This window comes from Canis lupus, chromosome 8 (genome assembly GCF_011100685.1).
Source record: "Canis lupus familiaris isolate Mischka breed German Shepherd chromosome 8, alternate assembly UU_Cfam_GSD_1.0, whole genome shotgun sequence".
In the NCBI taxonomy this organism is placed as follows: domain Eukaryota; kingdom Metazoa; phylum Chordata; class Mammalia; order Carnivora; family Canidae; genus Canis; species Canis lupus.
The window spans coordinates 40,539,622-40,559,775 of NC_049229.1; the positions used below are offsets into that span (position 1 = coordinate 40,539,622).

The following is a 20,154-nucleotide window of genomic DNA, read 5'->3' on the forward strand; positions in this document are numbered from 1 at the left end:
GAGCCCTTGGAGAGGAAGGTCCAGGTGATGACACCAGGCTAGCAGCCTTGGCCAACCGCAGTGCTCACTGAGGTGAGGGAAACAGAAGGTGTGGTGTGGGAAGTGGATGCTGAATCTGGGTCAAGGCCCGAGGACCAGTCATGAGATCATAAGTCATGGTATGTTCCACTAACCCTCCTGTCCTCCTGTCCTAAGTCTTTTGCGGAGATAGTGATTGACAACACCTTGAAGTCCTTGTGACAAATGGACTTACCACAGACATCACTAGATCTGCGCAGGGCCAGGGAGGGCTAGTCCTTGAACATTGCCTCACTCCTTCCTGCTTCCTGGCCCATATCCCTCCTGCCATTGCCATGGTCACCCACTTTGCACTGGGATAAGCTGACAGCATCATGCCTCAGTTTGTGCTGTGCCTCCAGGCTTCTTGGACACAACAGCATGGACCCCAGCCAGGATCTGCAAGGAACTTAATGACTCACAGGGCAATTCTGAAGCACTTGCTGGATGTTCCTCCCTTCTGTTGCTTAGACAATGCTGGGCACAGGGGGGCTGAGCCCTGGAAGCCTGCAGGAGTGACTCGGTCAAGAACACCCCCTTGAGAAACTGAGTGCAGAAAAATTAGAGAGGGAGACAAACCATGAGAGACTCCTAACTCTGGGAAACAAAGGGTTGTGGAAGGGGGGGTGAGTAGGGGAATGGGGTAACTGGGTGACAGGCACTAAGGAGGACACTTGATGGGATGAGCATTGGGTGTTATATGTTAGCAAATTGAATTTAAATAAAGAAAAAATTTTAAAAAAGGATACCACCTTGAGTGGCCTTCCCACCTTTTCTGTTGCTTTCCAGTCTCCACCCCTGTGCCCCAGGCATCATTTCCCCAACCTGGCTGCCCACACTCAAGGTCTCGGTTCAGCCCTTCTCTGAGGAAACGCAGGCAGAGACACACACTCTGGAGAGGTGGAGGAGGAGGTATAGAGAGCCACAAAGAGGAATATGCAAGTAAACAGAGCCTGCAAGAAATCTCAAAAGAGAAAGGTCAGAGGAGAGGAGAGGAGAGGAGAGGAGAGGAGAGGAGAGGAGAGGAGAAGAGAAGAGAAGAGAAGAGAAGAGAATGAAGAGAAGAGAAGAGAAGAGAAAGAAGAGCTAATAGCAGAAATCGCAATACTAGAGCACCCTAAATCAATCATATAGATATTCCTCATCCTCTCCTCTCCTCTCCTCTCCTCTCCTCTCCTCTCCTCTCCTCCTCCTCCCTCTCTCCTACATCTATTGCATATATCATAACCCTTCATATTCCCAGACCAATTGGACCCTAGGAAAGATTCTGGATCAAAGAGGCAATTTGAAGTGGGAAGGAGAGGCCAGTGGGGGAATAGGAGTAGGGAGGGAAAACCATCCAGAGAACAGTTACAATCCAGACCTCTCACCACCCCAACCTCCCCCCTCCTCCAGATCACACAGCCATATCTCAGAGCATCTTGGCTGCAGAAAGGACCACATGGGACAGAGTTGAGGACCCCTCCAGGGTAAAGCATCCTCCTGAAGGAGTCAGTCTGAAGAGCCAGGGCATAGATGGGGATGGGCTGAGCCACCTACTTCAGGGAGAACTTAAATCCAAGCTTAAGAGATCAGGCCAGCTTTTAGAGGCAGGAGCAGAGTCATAAATAAGAGACCAAATCAGGGATTGTGAGCCAGGCAGAAACAGGAGTGGAGTGGAAAGGGGAAGGAATACCTGTGCACTGGTAGGGGCAACTGTCTCTGTGACTCTCCTTTGCCTGTGTATGGCTCTGTCAAGGGTACAGAGAAGGGTGGCTCAGGGTCAGTGACACGAAGGAAAAGCAGTCACTCCTGCCAGAGTGATGAGGATTGATAACAGCTCAGTGCACTGCTCCAAAGGTATTTACACTTTAACACAGTATCCCTTGAAGAACATTTATCCAACCAATATTTATTGAGTACCTATCATGTGCTGGGTGCTGTTGTAAGCACAGCAGCGAATAGATTTAATGGAGCACTGTCTTGCAGGGGAGACACGATGACTTAATGTAAACAAATGACTCTGAGAGAATTCCAAGCAGAGGCAAGGACAGTGGTAGCTTTCCTGGTGCCCCTCAAACCATACTCCATCAATCACTGTTTAGCTACTGGTAAAACTGGCCTGCCTTTCAGCCCTGTAAATAGAAAAGAATCCCACAGCATCACTGAATCATCATGGTGAAAAGTGAAGCATCTCAGAAATAGCACAAGGAGAGGTGTGGGTCCTGAGAAAGGATGACAGAAGTAAAGGGAGACAGAAGTAGGCCCACCATGAGCTAACGAAGAGTAGGTGGTGTTCAGAGTCCATGGACCCACTCAAGGAGCCTGCACCTGGCCCTTCCCTGTGGTTGAAGGGGAGCTCCTTGACATGGAGGAGTCAGGATTCACAGACAAGGAGACTCTGGTGAGTCTTACCCACCCTAGTTCAGTTCTTTTCCTATACCATGAGTCTGCATCCATGACAGGCATAGATGGGAGGGAAGGAGGAGGAGAAGTAGGTGCAGCCTCAGGGTCCCCTGCCAGATTCCTCTGGGGCATCGAGCCCAATCCCTCCTTTACTATGGGCCGATCCTTACCCTCCCTGTGTCTGCTTGGCTCTGGCATCTACACCAGCCCTGAATATTTGGTCCCATTGCTCCTAAGTCACACAATGCACAGGCTCTCTAGGGTGTTCCATGCCTACTCTGCTCTTGTTGCTGGATTCGCTTGCGGTAGCCTTTCCCATAGCCTTCTCCATATTTACCTGCTCCCCACTCTAGGCTTGTTCCTAGTTATTCTGCTGAAACCAGAGCTCTAATGTGAGCCCCAGCTCCCTTAGCTGCAGGAGGAAACCATACCTGCCCCTCTCTTCTCAGTACCCCCAGATATTACCTGGAGTCCTCTTCCAGAGAAAGGAACCACTCGGAACCACAGTGCTACCTCTGTAGACCCTCAGTACCATGCCAGGTACCTGACTACTCCTGATGCCACACCTCATCCCTCAGAGTCACTCTGCGTGACCACTCTGAGTGGAAAGGCTGGTTCAGATGATATCATTTCAGTGACCTTTCCCTGGCTCTTTCCTCCATCTGCTTTAGCTCACTGCCAGCCTGACTCAAGGCTGAACAGCATGGATTTGGATAGCAACAAAACTTCTGATCAGGAATTGAATATACTGATTTGTATATTATATACACATATATAAATGATATGAGATATGGATATAAACAAGTGGAACCTTTCTCTAATATAAAGATCCAAGGCTTTGCAATGGTTTTAAGTTACCCCATTTTCCACAGAAAAATTACACACACACACACACACACACACACACATATACACACCGTTTCTTACATAAAAGTTGACAGGGTGTGAAACTGCATCTCATTTACTATATATAATGAAACACCTTAATGATATTCTTAGAAATAATGCTTTTTCTCTGAACCACTTTTCTTTTTGGGATTTAATATATGTTATCACCACAATTTTCATCTGTTTCTCAGAAATACTCTGCAAACTCCATTATCCTTGTTGTGAAACTAAACCCAAAAAGCCCATTCCTGTCTATATTCTTAACAAGTATTTTGAGTTTTCTTTAGAAATGTGTAACTCGACAGAATTGAGCTAACAGACCTATAAGATGAAAAGGTGGGACATCAGTAAGGATATCTTCTGAGCTAATTTTAAATTAACACTACGGAGGTGGGGGTGTCCTACCCTCAGAAGTCTTTGGTGGTTATCTGAGACCAAACAAGTTACAAAGGTAAAGCCAATAACAAAGCAAATGACCAACAAACAAATTTTACATCAATCAGGACTCCTTTTTTCAGTTGAATTGACCAAAATGCAACTCAAAATAAATCAAGAAAAAAAAAAAAAAATGTGTGGGAAATATCAGAAAGGGAGACAAAACGTAAAGACTGCTAACTCTGGGAAACGAACTAGGGGTGGTAGAAGGGGAGGAGGGCGGGGGGTGGAAGTGAATGGGTGACGGGCACTGGGTATTCTGTATGTTAGTAAATTGAACACCAATAAAAAAAAAATAATAAAAAAAAAAAAAAAAAAAAAAAAAAAAAAAAAAACCATGGGGAGAGTGGACAGTGGGGGAGTGGGGCCTAGCACACCTAAGTTTAGGAACACAAATGGAAGGTATCAGACCTCTCTCCCTCTCAGCTCTACCTCTTTCAGTGTGATAGCCTCATTCTCTCTGAGTGAAGAAAGATCTTAGTTGCAGAAAATTCTAACCATCATCCCAACACATCCAGAAAATTCCAGAGAAGGACTCCAAGTGGTCCTGCTTCACTCACATGTCCATATGTGTCCAATAACTGTGGTCTACAGATGGGGCCAGGCTCCATGGCCAGGCTCTGGTAACATGCCCACACTCATGGCTTAGTGGAACAGAGTGCCAAGAATAGAAAAATGGGCATTTCTGTAAGGAAAAGGAATACTAGGAAAAGGGTGGAAGGGAAAGTTGGCAGACAAAATGATAGATATCTACCTCAAAAATTGGTTTTCTTGGGCAGCCCCGGTGGCTCAGCGGTTTAGCACCACTTTCACCTGGGGTGTGATCCTGGAGACCCGGGATCGGGCCCCACGTCGGGCTCCCTGCATGGAGCCTGCTTCTCTCTCTCTATCTCTGTCTCTCATGAATAAATAAAATAAAATCTTTAAAAAAAATTGGTTTTCTTCAATTTACACTTACCTCTTAACAGTTTCTCCTGGTCCCCTAAAAGCGGAAAAGAAAATTTATCTATACTTGTATATACACACAGAAGAATGAAAAGAGACCCAGAGAATGCTCAAAAATCTACCAGTCAGCATTACAGAGAAATCTCTGCTTCCAGAGAATGAGATTCCGGAAATCTCTTGACTTCCAAAGTCAAGTCAGAGAGTGATAAATTCGAGCAGGTAAGCTCATGTCGTCTGAACCATTCAGGGCAAGCAGAGGAAACATTAGTCAACACCGTGAACTACAGCAGAAGCAGGCAGGGCTCAGGGTGAAAGCTGCCACTGCCGCCCGCTCCGACCAGTCCAGTGCGAACACCTGCCTCGCGCAGCCCAGCGTGACCACATCTAGCCACCTCCACGGAGCACTGTGAGCCCAGCACAGACTATAGATCCCTTAGCCCATCTTCTTCCCATCCCATGCTAACCAGGATTTAACTATCCTTTTGGATTCTGCTTTTTTTGCTTCTGTTTCACTAGGTTATGGGAGCTTAGATTTCATAATTTGGCTGATGCTTCCAAAAGGAGTTTTAAGGAAACTTCCCACCCTACTCAGGTAATTATGTGCTTCAAGCTCCCTCAACTCCCCAAATCCTAATCCTTGTTCTGGACAAACTGAACTTACTCACCCTTCCTGGTCTTATCTCCACTATTTTCTTCATAAATACTTCTTTCAAGGATCTATAGTTTAGATACTGTTCTTCAACTAGTTGTTTACTTACTCTTAACCTCTGGGCTTTTCCTTGTGCTATTCTCGTTCCTTGGTTATTTCTCCATCAAAATTCCAGTCATTCTTCAAATGTTACCTCAAAAACAACTTCCTCAGAGCCACCTACTGCCACCTCAGTGGGAAATGATTGCCATTGCTGTTATTAGAATTTGATGTTGGAATCAAGCTATTTTAAATAGCTTTCAAGTATGAGATTCCTCTGCTTGTCTCTCTGATATTGTGTCACCCCTTTTTGAAAGTGATTTCATTCTATTCTAGCCAGAAAAATTAAAACATGTTCTGGGTCTAAAGAAAGTATTGCTTTTTGGATTTGTCTAAGAACTTAGGATTTGGAAAGGACTGTGAATGTGCCATGCAAAATATGAGCCTTAGTCTCAGGAGCTTAGGGAAGCAAATTTATGTGAGCCTATGACTCTCAGAACAACATATAAAATGTGTGAGGATCTGATACTACAAGGGTTACTCATTTGAAATTTCGAGATTTTGCTACCAGACTCTATAAACTACAGTACCTACTGACAAATTCATTCATTAGAAGTTTAGCCTACAAAAAGACATAAACCATGTTCCAAGGGAATCCCATATATAAACGCGTTCCTAGAAATTGTAAGTCTTGTAATAGAGCACAGTAGCAGTCAGAGCTTATGAAACATGTAAACAGCTTCTAAAATATTCCTTTCCTTTATAAAAGTGCCCTAACTTAACATAGATTCATTTTGAAAATTGTCTCTATACAAGAGTTTCCTACTTGTTAGTATTCTGTTCTTTATCACAGCAAGCCGTTCCAGAGAGTTCCCTGTTGGGCACTTTAGATTTACAGATATCTTTTAAAAATATTTTTCAAAAACCAGTAATTCCTCCTTGCAATCAGACTTCTAAAAGGCGCTCCTGCCCTGTTTGCACCTTGTCACCCACTGCAGTCTGGCTGCCAGTCTCAGCACCTAAGTGTCTCTCACCAAGTTTAGAAACACCACCAGCTGGCAAACCTAATGAGAAGCTCTAGGATCCTCTGTTACTTCGCTGTGGCATTGACATTGGGGGCCAATTTCTTGCTTTTGAAATGTATCCCCTGAACTTGGTCTTTGCCTCTCCTTCCTCAACACTCTCCTAAGGAAACTGGACCTCCAGGGGACTCAGCTCCCCAGTGCCCTTCTTCACCTCAACACCCACCTCCCGGTCCTCCTTCAGTTTCCCCATCTCAGGGTGGGCACTGCCTCAGCTGCCTGTGGTTGGGAGTCGTTCAGGAGTCTTCTTCCCTCGGCCCTCACATCTAACCAGGCACAAGTGCTTACTGACCTGCCTCCCCGAGTCCCTCCGGAGGTTGCCTCTCCTTGTCTTTGCTGATGCCTCAGCACTCTCCCCGATTCTTGCTCCTGGCAGCCTTCTGGCTGGTCTCTTGGCTTCCATTTCTATCCTTCTCATCGATCTGCACACTGCTGTCAGGGAGATCTGAGAACAGTATCATGTCACCCCTGACCAGAATCATTCAGTGAGGGGCGCCTTGGTGGCTCTGTTGGTTAAGCATCTGCCTTTGGCTCAAGGCATGATCCCAGGGTCCTGGGATCAAGCCCTGTGTCTGGCTTTCTGCTCATTGGGAGCCTACTTCTCCCTTTCTCTGCTGCTGCTGCTCTATTTGTGCTCTCTCTCTGTCAAATAAATAAATAAATCTTAAAAAAAAAAAAAAAGAATCATTCAACGACTTTAAATTCCCTACAGATCAGATCCCAAACCCCATCACGCATATAAATGGGTCCCTGCTTCCCTGCCCTGTCGCCTCTCCAGCTTCTCCCCCACCATACTCTGTGACCATGACATTGCAAACCACAATTGGTCCCACAAATATGCCAGCTCCCTCCCTCATGCCTCTTTGCTCTCACATATGTTGTTCTGCCCGGAATGCCCTCACTTCACTGGTCTTCTGGCAATCTCCCATGCCCTCCTCAACTCTTGGCCTACCCGATACCTTCTCTGAAACATTTCTGACCTCCTGAATGGTCTTAGGTTCTCCTTCATCTCTGTTTTCACTGCATTCAATATATGATGACACTAGCTTTCATTCAGTAAACATTGAATAATCAATCAATGAATCAATCTTTATTGAGCACCTACAATGTAAGAGACATCAAGCACTTTTACAATTTAAATAATTACAACTCTAGGTAGGGACATTCATTATTATTCCTATTTTATCACAAGGAAACAGGGACTACATAGCTTCCCTGAATTCACACAATGCCAAGATTTGAAGCCTGTAGCCTGTGCTCCAAAATCTTCCCACTCTCTAGCGTTCATTAGAGCAATAACATTCTTAGGTAGCAACCATTCCTTGGCATGGTCATGTTTCCCATCAATGCCTTTATTATCTTTGTTTTCCAAGGAGCTACACAAGTTCAGGCACACAGGACTTGATGCATGTTTTGCTAAAGAAATGTATGAATGAGTAGTGAATGAGTGAATGAATAGGCGAGACAGGTGTCCACAATACGTCTTTCTAAGGCATTTCTAATTAGTGCCTCCCAACTCTCCAATCTGTTCTTTCTTCAGCATGAGTGTATCCTTCAAGCTGGGGAATCCTGCAAAACCTGACAGCACATTCAGTGCAAACAGTCTTTAATGAATAGCAAGAGGCAAAAACCATTAATCAAGTACTACCTGCACGAGAACCCGCTGTGGAGAGTTCTGCTGAAATATGTCATGGCCAGTGCAGCTCAAGTGGACTAGAAGGCAGCAGCAGACACACCCTGCAGGGACAAGAGTGGACCAAGCTGAAAGACTCACAGCCTGGTCATTTGGTGTGGTGTTTTGTTGCTTTCTCCTTTGCCTTTTTTTTTTTTTTTTTTAACCCTAGAGAAGAATGGAGAAATGAGAATATCCAGGGAAGAGCTTACTTGTTGCCATCTTATTCCCCAAGTTCTTTCTTCCTTCCAATATAGTTCTTGGCTTCGCTGATCTTACTTCATTCTTTTCATAGGAGCTCCATACCCATTATCCCTACCTGGTTCCTTCTTGCCCTGCAGAGAACCCTAAAGCACCCCAGAAATGAGTTCACTGGGGCTTGATGCTTTCTCCACTCTACAGGATTTTCAAGCTGACTACAGCCTTGAAAGTTGCCCAAGCATATGAAATCATGTCACTAAACGGTTACACACCCAGACTCCAGAGCTCAGCTACAAATCTCAATGCCACCACTTACTAATTCTATGTAGAAGCATGTTAGATTTAAAACTGTCCCAGTTCCCAAATCTGTAAAATAGAGGAGGTCCAAAGATACAGATGCAGTGAAACGCCGGGACACCTGCACCCTGATGTTTATAGCAGCAATGTCCACAATAGCCAGACTGTGGAAGGAGCCTCGGTGTCCATCGAAAGATGAATGGATAAAGAAGATGTGGTTTATGTATACAATGGAATATTACTCAGCCATTAGACACGACAAATACCCACCATTTGCTTCAACGTGGATGGAACTGGAGGGTATTATGCTGAGTGAAGTAAGTCAATCGGAGAAGGACAAACATTATATGGTCTCATTCATTTGGGGAATATAAAAAATAGTGAAAGGGAATAAAGGGTAAAAGAGAAAAAATGAGTGGGAAATATCAGAAGGGGAGACAAAACATGAGAGACTCCTAACTCTGGGAAATGAACTAGGGGAGGTGGAAAGGGAGGTGGGGGGGGAGACTGGGTGACAGAAACTGAGGGGGGCACTTGATGGGATGAGCACTGGGTGCTATGCTATATGTTGGCAAATTGAACACCAATAAAAAATAAATTTATTTAAAAAAATAGAGGGGGTCACAGTACACATTTCATAGGGTCATTGAGGAATTAGAACAACATGATAAATATAAAATGCTTAGGAAATTGCCTGACACATACTATGTGCTCAATAAATTCTCCCTTTTATGATTATCATTAATAAGTACTGAGTCCCTAGGGAGTCATGTATCCAGTGTTTTGGAGAGATTAAAAAAAAAAATGAAGAGCCCACAAGAGTTTTTGTCTCCACAAAAGAGGGGGACAAGAATAAGAGTTTATGAACAAAAAAGAAGACAAAACATAAAAGTGAGGAGTTTTCCAAGGCCATAGAAGCAAATGACATTTCTGCCAAGAGGAACGTTACATTTTTTTCAGCAACATAGAACATGCTTAGAATACAACTCAACTCCCTTCAAGGGAACTCAGAAAACTTGGGGCACATTTCTCACTCATCTTTGGCAAAGTTATATTTGGGTCTATTGTGGTTTCTAAAGTTTGGCACTGTTGACATTTTGGCAGGATAATTCTTTGCTGTGGTGGCTGTCCTGAGTTGTAGGATGTTTAGAGGCATCCCAGACCTCGACCCACTAGATGCCAGGAGCACTTCACATTGCTGTGTGACAACTATAAATATCACTGGACAGTGGCAAATGTCACCTGGGGGACAAAATCACCCCAGTTGAGAACCGCTGGTCTAGCAGGATTTCAGTAACAATACCCAGTGGGAGTTTGCTATGACAAAAAGTCTCCATTTCACTACCCTCAACAGGAGACCTTGGTCTTATCATTTCATCTCTTCCAGAATACCTTTCCTTGATGATACAATCAAATTACTGTGAGCAGCCTTTCGGGGTTGTGGTAGGGCTAGGGATTCACCAGATTTTGTTTGTGAACCCATTTTAACCATAAACCATCGTTCCCATATTAAAAAATATATATCATTTGAAACACCCAGAGGACTATTGCTCCACTGCCATTGTGCCTCTGGGTGGATAAGTAAATTCAAATTGAAACATTGTCAGTTAGAATCTAAGATTTCAAACCCAGATGATTCTGAAGTTAATTCATAGTCACCTAGGACTTTCTCAATGTAGGCACCAATCTGTGCCTTTTAGAGACCTATAAGATGGGTTAGGGGCAGCTTCTACCTCAAGGTGCTTTGGTCAGCAGGTATGTTCTTTGCTCTATCATCACCCGTACCCAGGTCTGGACAAATCAGCCCTTTGTGTTCACAACACTAAACAAATAAATATCGAGTTACAAGGTCCTATCTAGTTACACCGCTCTGTGTGGTTATCTGGCATTGGAATTTCATGGAGACTCTAACTTCGAGCTTAAAAATCTTTCATAGGACAGAAAATGAATATTTATTGAGTCTGTATCATGTTCCAGATTCTGCTCAAGTTCGTTCAGGACTGCGAGGAAAGTATTATTATCCTGTTTCTTACTGATGAGAACATTGAATATCATAAAAAGGAAAAGTCGTTTTCCCAATGTCACAGGGTAAGTGGCAAAACTGGGATTTAAACCAACCACATCGGTCTTAATCCAAAGCTTTTGCTACCACACCATGCAAATGGAGGTATATTTGGAAATGACACCATAGATAGTAGGACATTGTATGCATTACTCAGACATCTATCCACGGATGTGGATGTCAGAGGAAGACATTCTGCTCTCCTGTGTAAATGCTTCATTTTGAAAATGCTAGGTAAATGGCTATCACTGTGACCTACAATCCCTCTGGTAAAGAGATGGCATCTAGGCTGAGCCAGTAGACTCTGGATACAGAATACAAAGGTGGGGACTCCCAGCTAAAAGAAGCAATAGCAATGGACATTTCTTTGGAGCTTCTTGGAGCCCAGCTGTCCCCACAGCCTGACAGGGCACAAGGAATAGATCATCTCTCTGAAGCCAGCTCTCCAGGAATCAAACAAATCAGTTGAGAACAAATCAGTAGAGCCGCCACAGAGGCATGGAAGAAAAGGCCAGATCCATAGGAATCATGCTCATGGTCATCTTGACAAGTAACAATCGTGTTATGATTTTTCAACAGTGTAATTTCCATTATAATACATGAATATGCTTGGGGACCAGAGAAAGGCAGATTGATAACTTTAAAGCAAATCAACTGGATTCTACTGATAGATTCATGAATCATCCAGGAGACAAACAAGGGGTATCAAGGAACACTGAGTTTTCTCTCCTGGTGATTTTTACAAGCCTCATCAATTTCTGTCCAAAAACACACTTCCCTTTGGGTTATTAATATGAAAGTTCTAGAATTCATGAAGTTGAAACTTATCTAAAATCCTGGCAACTTGGCCAGTGAAACTTTGCCGTTGCACCTATGATTTAATTGACATCAGTAAAGGAAAACTAAGCCTATACAAATGTGGGCTGGTTAGCCATGACAGTTAGAAAAAAGCCATAAAGGCAAATATTGTCAGTGTCCTAGAAAGAACAAGACTTAAATGGTCTATATGTCCTTGTCAAAAGATCTTAGCCTCATGCCAGTATGCACTTTAGCAAACATTCCTTGTTCTGATCCCATATGGATTTTTTTTATTAAATATATTTTTTAAAGATTTTATTTATTTATTCATGAGAAACACAGAGAGAGAGAGAGAGGCAGAGACACCGGCAGAGGGAGAAGCAGGCTCCATGCAAGGAGCCCGAGGTGGGACTCAATCCTGGGTCTCCAGGATCATGTCCTGGACTGAAGGCTGCGCTAAACCGCTGAGCCACCAGGGCTGCCCCGATCCCATATGGATTGAATGAGTTAGGTCATCCCACTTCTCCTCCCCCAATATATCCATTTATATTCCGTGTTTTGCATACAGGGGGAAAAGTTCCTGGGGTGAAGTCTCAAATTCTGGAATTTAGTTATAAATAACACAGCTGGTGAACTTAGATGATAATGAGGCTTGGTAAAGTGGTAAGAAGGGGATATAAAATGTCCGAGGTCAACTTCATAATGTTCAACAGTGGTTGAACCAGTTAACGTGCCACCAAAGATCTAGCATATGATCTAGATTCCATTTCTCGGTATATACGCAAAGGAAATGAAAACAGGATTTTGAAGAGATATAAGCATTCTCTCATTTATTGCAGCCTTATTCACGATAGCCAAGATATGAAAACAACCTAAATGCTCATCAATGGGTGAATAGAGGCTCTCTGCTCCTCCCCGTTCAATAGACAGCCACATCTTCCGGTGCAGTGCCAGCCGCGTCCCCGAGACATGATGGTGAAGGTTGGAGTGAATGGATTTGGCTGTATTGGGCGCCTGGTCACCAGGGCTGCTTTTAACTCTGGCAAAGTGGATCTTGTAGCCATCAATGACCACTTCATTGACCTCAATTACATGGTGTACATGTTCCAGTATGATTCTACCCACGGCAAATTCCATGGCACAGTCAAGGCTGAGAATGGGAAACTTGTCATCAATGGGAAGTCCATCTCCATCTTCCAGGAGCAAGATCCCACCAATATCAAATGGGGTGATGCTGGTGCTGAGTATTTTGTGGAGTCCACTGGGGTCTTCACCACCATGGAGAAGGCTGGGGATCCCTTGAAGGGCAGGGCCAAGAGGGTCATCATCTCTACTCCTTCTGCTGATGCCCCCATGTTTGTGATGGGCGTGAACCATGAGAAGTATAACAACTCCCTCAAGATTGTCAGCAATGCCTCCTGCATCACCAACTGCTTGGCTCCTCTGGCCAAAGTCATCCATGACCACTTCGGCATCCATGACCACCATCCATGCCATCACTGCCACCCAGAAGACCGTGGACGGCCCCTCTGGGAAGCTGTGGCATGACGGCCAAGGGGCTGCCCAGAACATCATCCTTGCTTCCACTGGCGCCACCAAGGCTGTGGGCAAGGTCATCTCTGAGCTGAATGGGAAGCTCACTGGCATGACCTTCCATGTCCCCCTCCCCCAGACCCAACATGTCAGTTGTGGATCTGACCTGCTGCCTGGAGAAAGTTGCCAAATATGATGACATTGAGAAGGTGGTGAAGCAGGCATTAGAGGGTCCCCTCAAGGGCATCCTGGGCTACACTGAGGACCAGGTTGTCTCCTGCAACTTCAACAGTGACACCCACTCTTCTACCTTCGATGCCAGGGTTGGCATTGCTCTCAATGACCACTTTGTCAAGCTTTTCCTGGTATGACAATGCATTCGGCTACAGCAACTGGGTGGTGGACCTCATGGTCCACATGGCCTCCAAGAAGTAAGAGCCTCCTGGACCACTAGCCCCAGCAAGAACAAGAGGAAGAGAGAGGCCCTCAGCTGCTGGGGAGTCCCTGTCCCAACTTAATCCCCCAACACACTGAGAATCTCCTGACCTCCAATTTACATCCCAGGCCCCGAGGAAGGGGAGGGGCCTGGGGAGCCCTACCTTGTCATGTACCATCAATAAAGTATACTCTACCCCCCCCCCAAAAAAAAGGGTGAATAGATTAAAAGGATGTGTTATATATACACAATGGAATATTTTCAGCCATGAGAAAGAAGGGTATCTTGCCATTTGTATGACAACATGGACAGAACTTGAGCACATTATGAGATAATGTCAGAAAAGTCAGAGAAAGACAAGTATTATATGATATCAGTTTTATGTGGAATCTAAAAAAGTCAAACTCAGAATAAACAGAGAGTAAAATGGTAGTTACCAGGGGATGAGGGTGGGGGAAATAAAATTGATGCTGTTTAAGTGTATACACTTGCAATGAGCAGTAAATAAGCCATAGAGATCTAATGCACAGTATAATGAATATAGACAACAGTATGGTACTATAATTATATAATGTGATAAATACTGCTATAACAGGAATCCTATTAAAATATAGAAATGTATCAAAGTAACATGTTAACATCCCTTATATCAAATTTACTCGATAAATAAATAAAGGCTTTTCCAAGCCTTTTTTGGCAAAAAAAAAAAAAAAAAAAAAGATGCCGAAGTACAATGGTGTGTGTGTGTGTGTCCTCCTCTCTATACTCTGCTGCCACGACACTGAAGTTAGCAATTAGTAAGTTTCTGGTGTCCCCATAGGTGAGTACCTGGAGATATTGGCCTTTCTCTGCCCCTTGACACTTCTTTGCCATTTGGTGGGGAGCAGGGAACTAGTAAAATCCAGCTTAATGGAGGCAATAATTGGAGTGCTGAGAGCTAACTCACCATAAGGGATGAATTGCAAGATGATGAGCTATACCCAATGCTGGGGCCTGATGTCAAAAGGGGTTAGTGGTTCTTGGTGATGTACAACTACTAACATGAGCATCTGTCCGAATCACATGCTTGCCTTGTAAGAAAGAGGTTGTGCAAGCAATCTAACTCTGGGGATTTTTGCATAACTAAGAAGAAATATTTCTTCAGAGCAGGGATAAAAGATCCTTGGCCTTGAGTCCTGTAGAACTGTCAGAATTTGAGTATGTGATTTTTAAGTTCATCCAACTCTGATAGCTATAAATAAAAAGGACTCACATCTGTACAAATATAAGAATCACCTCTGAGTTTCTAAACCTATTTGGGAAAATAAATCTGGAAATGATTGAGATGCCAGCAGTAAGACGAGGGACTCAGAGCCATGAAGATTTGGATCTTATTGAGACTATATCTGTATTCTCAAGCTGACTAAGCCAGAGATACCTGGGATACATGCTTAACACTCTTGCCCACCACAAATATTTTCTGTTTGTAAGGCATTAATTTCTCCTCTCGGTTGATTTCTTTTCCCTATCTAAAGCCAATCCCTTCACATGTGAATACTTGGGACTGGATTCCAACCTCTTCACTTATCCAAAGATTTTGCTCCAGCAAGTCTCTTTCTTCTCTTACATCATCAGATTTTTTTTTCTTCCATTGGGTCATTATCATGAGCATACAAACATGCTATTGTTTCTCTCACCTTTAAAACAAACATTCTTTTAATTCTACTTTCCCTAGTAGCTCTGGTCCCATTTCTTTGCTCTCCTTTGTATCAAGCTCCCCAGGAGTGTTAGGTATACTAGTCAAGTACTTTCCTTCTATTCTTTTAAACATTCTAATCAGGTTCCTGCTCCCCAAATTGCTCTTATCAAGGTTACTGGTTAGCTACACATTCCTAAGTCTAATGATTTTTAGTTCTCATCTAACTTGATCTACTAGCAGCACTTGGCATGACTTGGCATGCCTTCTCCTGGATTCACTGTTCACTGGCTTCCAGGTAAAAACACTCGTGGTTTCTTTCTCTTCCATCTCCAGTGGTTCCTTGTAACTTCCTTGGGTCTTCTTTTCTCCCCAACCTCTTAATGTTAGAATCAGTCTTTTCTCAGTCCTTCGATGATCTGATCCAATCTCATTGTTTTAAATCTCATCTATTCCCTGATGACTCCCAAACTTATGTCTTCATTACAGATCTTCCTTCTTAACCACAGACCCATAGGTCCAGCTGCCCCCTGGAGTTGAACATTTGACTTTTCACTTGACATATCCAAAGCTGAACCCCTGATCTGCACCCCTAAACCTGTTTCATGTGCATTATTTTCTATCTCAGTTGATGGCAACTCTATTTTTCCAGTTACCCCACCCCAAAACCTTGAGTTCATTATTGACTCCAATGTTTTCCTCACACTCTCCATGTAAAACGTGTCTGGAAATCTTATATTTCAAAACATATCGAGAATGTGACCACTCCTTACTACTTCCATTTCTGCCATACTGGCCTGGACCACCATTCTCTCTCTTCTGGATGACTATAACAACCCCTTAACAGCTCTCCCTGTTTCCATCTGTGGCTTCTCCCCAGTCTATTTTCAACATAATAGAGTAATCCTTTTTAAAAGTGAGAAAATTGGTTAATATTTGAAAATCCATCAATGTAATTTATCACCTTAACAGAATGAGAAAAATCACAGGATCTTTTCGATAGATGCCAAAAAATCATTTGATAAAATTCAAAACAAGTTCTTGATTTAAAAAAAAAGTTTCAGTAAACAAGGAATAGAAAGGAACTTCCTTAAAATATCTACAAAACTAAGGTGTCTGGGTGGCTCAGTTGGTTAAGAGTCTGCCTTCGACTCAGATCATGATCCCAGGGTTCTGGGACGGAGCCTCACTTTAGGCTCCCTGTTCAGTAGAGAGCCTGCTTCTCCCTCTCCCTCTTCCCCCTCACCACCTCCCCCACTCATGTACTCTCTCTCACTCTACACTCTCTCTCTCAAATAAATAAATAAATGAAATCTTAAAAAAAAATCTACAAAACCAAGAGTATCTTCAAAAAACACCATATTCAATGGTTGTATTGAAATCTTTCTCCCCTAAAGTCAGGAATAAGATAAGGTCGTCCACTACCACAATTTCTTTTCAACACGGTGCTAGAGGTCCTAGCCAGGGCTAAGGCAAGAATAAGATATGCAAGGTCTAATGACTAGAAAGGAATGTTTAAAACTCATTAATTCACAGATGACATAATAGCATGGTAAAAATACAAAAGAATTCATAAACTGTTAGAATTAAAAAGCAAATTGGCAAGATTTCATTCCTTTTTATGGCTGAATAATATTTCATTATATATATACATACTCTTAACTATGGAGAGCACACTGAAGGCTACCAAAGGGGAGGTGGCTGAGGGAAGTAACATGGAATTACTGAATCACTATATTGTGCACCTAAAACTAATATAACATTGTTTGTTATCTATGCTGCAATTAAAATAAGTTTAAAAATAGTCAAATTCATATAAAAAAAGAATGAGTTGAACAAGTTTGCTAGATATAAAGTGAATATACAAAAATAAATTATAGTTCTATATATTGCAAGAAAACAATTGGATAATTAAATGAAAAAATGTCATTTACAACAGCATCAAAATGATCACATACCTAATAAAAATATAATAAAAGGTTTACAAGACCTCTACATTAAAAACCACTAAATATTGCCTAGAGAGATCAAAGATCTAAATCAAAAGATAAATATTAAATGTATACTAATGGAAGAAGTCAGTATTACTAAGATGCAAATCTTTGTCAAATTGATCTAATTTATTCCCAATCAAAATCACAGCAAGATTATCTTCTGGAAACTGAAAAAGACATTCTAAAATTTATGAAAATCAAAGAACCTAGAATAACGAAGATAATGTTGAAGAAGAATAACCAAGTTGGAAAATTGCATACTATTTGATTTCAAGACTTATAAAGGTACAGCAATAACAGCAGTGTGGTGTGAGTGTAAATGTTGACAAATAGATCAAGTGCAAATAGATCAGAATAAACCTCCATCTATGTGGTGATCACCTGATTTACAAAAAATAAAAAGGCAATGCAATTCAGTGGAAAAAGAATTATCTTTCCAAAAAAGGATACTACTGAAGCAGTAAGATATCTTATGGAAAGAAAATTAACTCTGATTTCTACCTCATACTATCCATATAAAATGATTCAAAGTAGATCATATACCTAAAGTGAAAGTCAGATCATAGTGTAAAAAGAAAAATATGATAAATTAGATTTCAGTAAAATTAAGAATGATCAAATATCATCATTAAGAAAGTTAACAGGCAAGCTATGCACTGGAAGGAGATGCTGACAATACAAACATCTGACAAAGATCCTGTATTCATAATACATAAAGACTTCTAAAAACAATAGGAAAACAAACTGTTTTGCTGCGCCTGGGTGACTCAGTCCATTAAAGTGCCTGCTGTTGCCTCAGGTCATAATCTCAGTGGTTCTGGGATCGAGCCCCACGTCAGTTTCTCTCTCTCTCTCCTTATAATTTTGCCTTGACTTCCATCTTAGAGTAAAATGCCAATGTCTTCATAATGGCTACAAGATCCCATACGTTGTATCCTCATCGCCTCTATTACTACCATGTCCTCACTCACCCATCCCAGTGACATTGGCATTCTCCCTCCTTAGTGCCTTTGCTTAGACTGTGCTCTCTTCCTGAAATGCTCTTTCTCCACATCTCTACAACTCCTTCAATCTTTGAAGGAGTCAAAGTGTCATCTCCGTTAGACCACACTTACCACCCTATTTAAAGTTGCAACCCACTTCCTTGGTATTCTCAACCTTCTTTACTCTGAGGTATTTTCCCCTTTTTCCTTCATAGAACTAATACCTTTCTTTTTTTTTTTTTTTAAGATTTTTATTTATTTATTTATTCATAGAGTCAGAGAGAGAGAGAGGCAGAGACACAGGCAGAGGGAGCAGCAGGCATCATACAGAGAGCCTGATGTGGGACTCGATCCAGGGTCTCCAGGATCACGCCCTGGGCTGCAGGCGGCGTTAAACCGCTGCGCCACCGGGGCTGCCCCTACTAATACCTTTCTAACACACTAAATAATTCACTTATTTACTGTGTTTATTGTTTAATATCTTCCTCTCTATCCTAAAATGTAAAGTCCTCAAAAACAAGTATCTTTGCCTGTTTTGCTCATCAAAGTATCCCAAGCACTCAAAATAGTGCCAAAGTCCCAAAAGAGTCCCTGGCATATAATATGTGCTCCATAAATACTTGTTTAATGAGTCAATGAATGAATGGCAGTCCAATAAAAAAGAATCTAATTCTGTCTTGACCTCCCATGCCTCTTGATTATAGAAAAAGAATGTGCTACTCATGCCCCCATAGTTGCGTCTGGACCACGTAAGAGTTGTGTTTTTGTTAAAATGGCATGTGTCAGTCTTTGGTGGCATAATAAATGTTAAGCAATGGCCTGTTTTCTCATTGTCCTATTTATCTTAATGGGGAAGATTTCCAGAGCCCTACAAAGGGATATCTAGGAGTCTGTCTTAGTTTGGGCTGCTGTAACAAAATAGCACAGACTGAGTGGCTGATCAACAATTTATTTCCCACAGTTTTGGAGCCTGGAAGTCCAAGATCAGGGTGCCAGCATGGTCAACTGAGGCCTTTTTCTGGGTCACAGACTTCTTGTCATATCCTCACACAGTGGAAGGAGCAAGAGATCTCTCTGGGGTCTCTTTATAAGGGCACTAAATCCATTCATGAGGCTGCATCCTAATGATCCAGTCATCTCCCAAAGCCCCACCTTCTAACACCATCATCTTGGAGGTAAGATTTCAATAGATGAATCTGGGGGTACATAATCCAATCACAGCTATACCTGACTGACCTGGCTTCTTGAGCTGCAGTCAGTTTGACTGAGAGTGAACCCAGGACACAGGAGAAGCCATACTACTGGCACCAGGGTCAAATCTGATCAATCACTCTTCATGTCTCAAGAATTTGGACCATGAAATAAGAAACCAGTCAGTGTAGTAGATCCTTGACCTGAATAGGTTGGGTGCTGCACAGGCAGAGAGTAAGGTCTTTGAGGAATAAGAATGCAACCTCTGTCCTGACTCTCCTCCCACTTATGGTCCCTGTCCCCCATGGCCCCACAGGACTCTCTCTCTTGGCCTCTGATGACCTTTTAAATTCTTAAAGTAAACTCTCTTTACCCAAGCTTCAGTGACTTCGTGTTCATTGAAAGGCATCCTCAGACCAGGGCACCCAATGTCTGATATGCCTGGTTTCTGGGCATTCAAATGCAGGCAGACCTAGCCAGCCTCCCTTAACATCAGTGCATCCCAGAATAGTGGTCTAAGGTGATCAATACAGATTCCTGGGCTGATTTCTCAGAAATATGGATTCACATACACATGGTAGGAGATAAGGACTGATAAATGTGTTTTTAACATCTTCCTAGAATATTCTAATTTGCAAATCAGTTTGAGAAATCACTATAGGCTACCATTTCCAGATACAGACATTTCTACAGTGTACATGTAGTTCTTTTTATAATTTTGGACAAAATCTGCATTGCAAATACAGTAAGAAAGATCTTATTACACATAACTATACTATCTCCTATCCTCATTTAAGATAGTCTAAGGCACAAAACCCAGTCCCGGTAACCA

The 20,154-nt window shown here is 42.5% G+C and overlaps 1 protein-coding gene and 1 long non-coding RNA gene across 2 annotated transcripts; both read left to right on the plus strand.

Moving 5' to 3' along the window:
- The first annotated feature begins 4,119 nt into the window (after positions 1-4,119).
- Positions 4,120-8,795, plus strand: LOC119872876. The gene is made up of 3 exons (XR_005363432.1): positions 4,120-4,929; positions 5,227-5,302; positions 8,021-8,795. It is a non-coding gene; the product is annotated as an uncharacterized LOC119872876 (long non-coding RNA).
- Positions 8,796-12,354: 3,559 nt separating this feature from the next.
- On the plus strand, positions 12,355-15,871 carry LOC119876526 (glyceraldehyde-3-phosphate dehydrogenase-like). Its single transcript, XM_038545974.1, has 2 exons — positions 12,355-12,747; positions 15,783-15,871. The coding sequence occupies exons 1-2, from the start codon at positions 12,480-12,482 to the stop codon at positions 15,869-15,871; spliced, it is 357 nt and encodes a 118-aa protein (XP_038401902.1). The 5' UTR covers positions 12,355-12,479.
- The last annotated feature ends 4,283 nt before the right edge of the window (positions 15,872-20,154 follow it).

What these genes read in the sequence shown, in the direction of transcription:
- LOC119876526 (XM_038545974.1), top strand. Translation starts at nt 12,480, where the DNA reads ATGATGGTGAAGGTTGGAGTGAATGGATTTGGCTGTATTGGGCGCCTG. An exon ending in TATCAAATGGGGTGATGCTG is followed by an intron (nt 12,748 to 15,782) that starts GTGCTGAGTATT and finishes TTTCTATCTCAG; the next exon opens with TTGATGGCAACTCTATTTTT.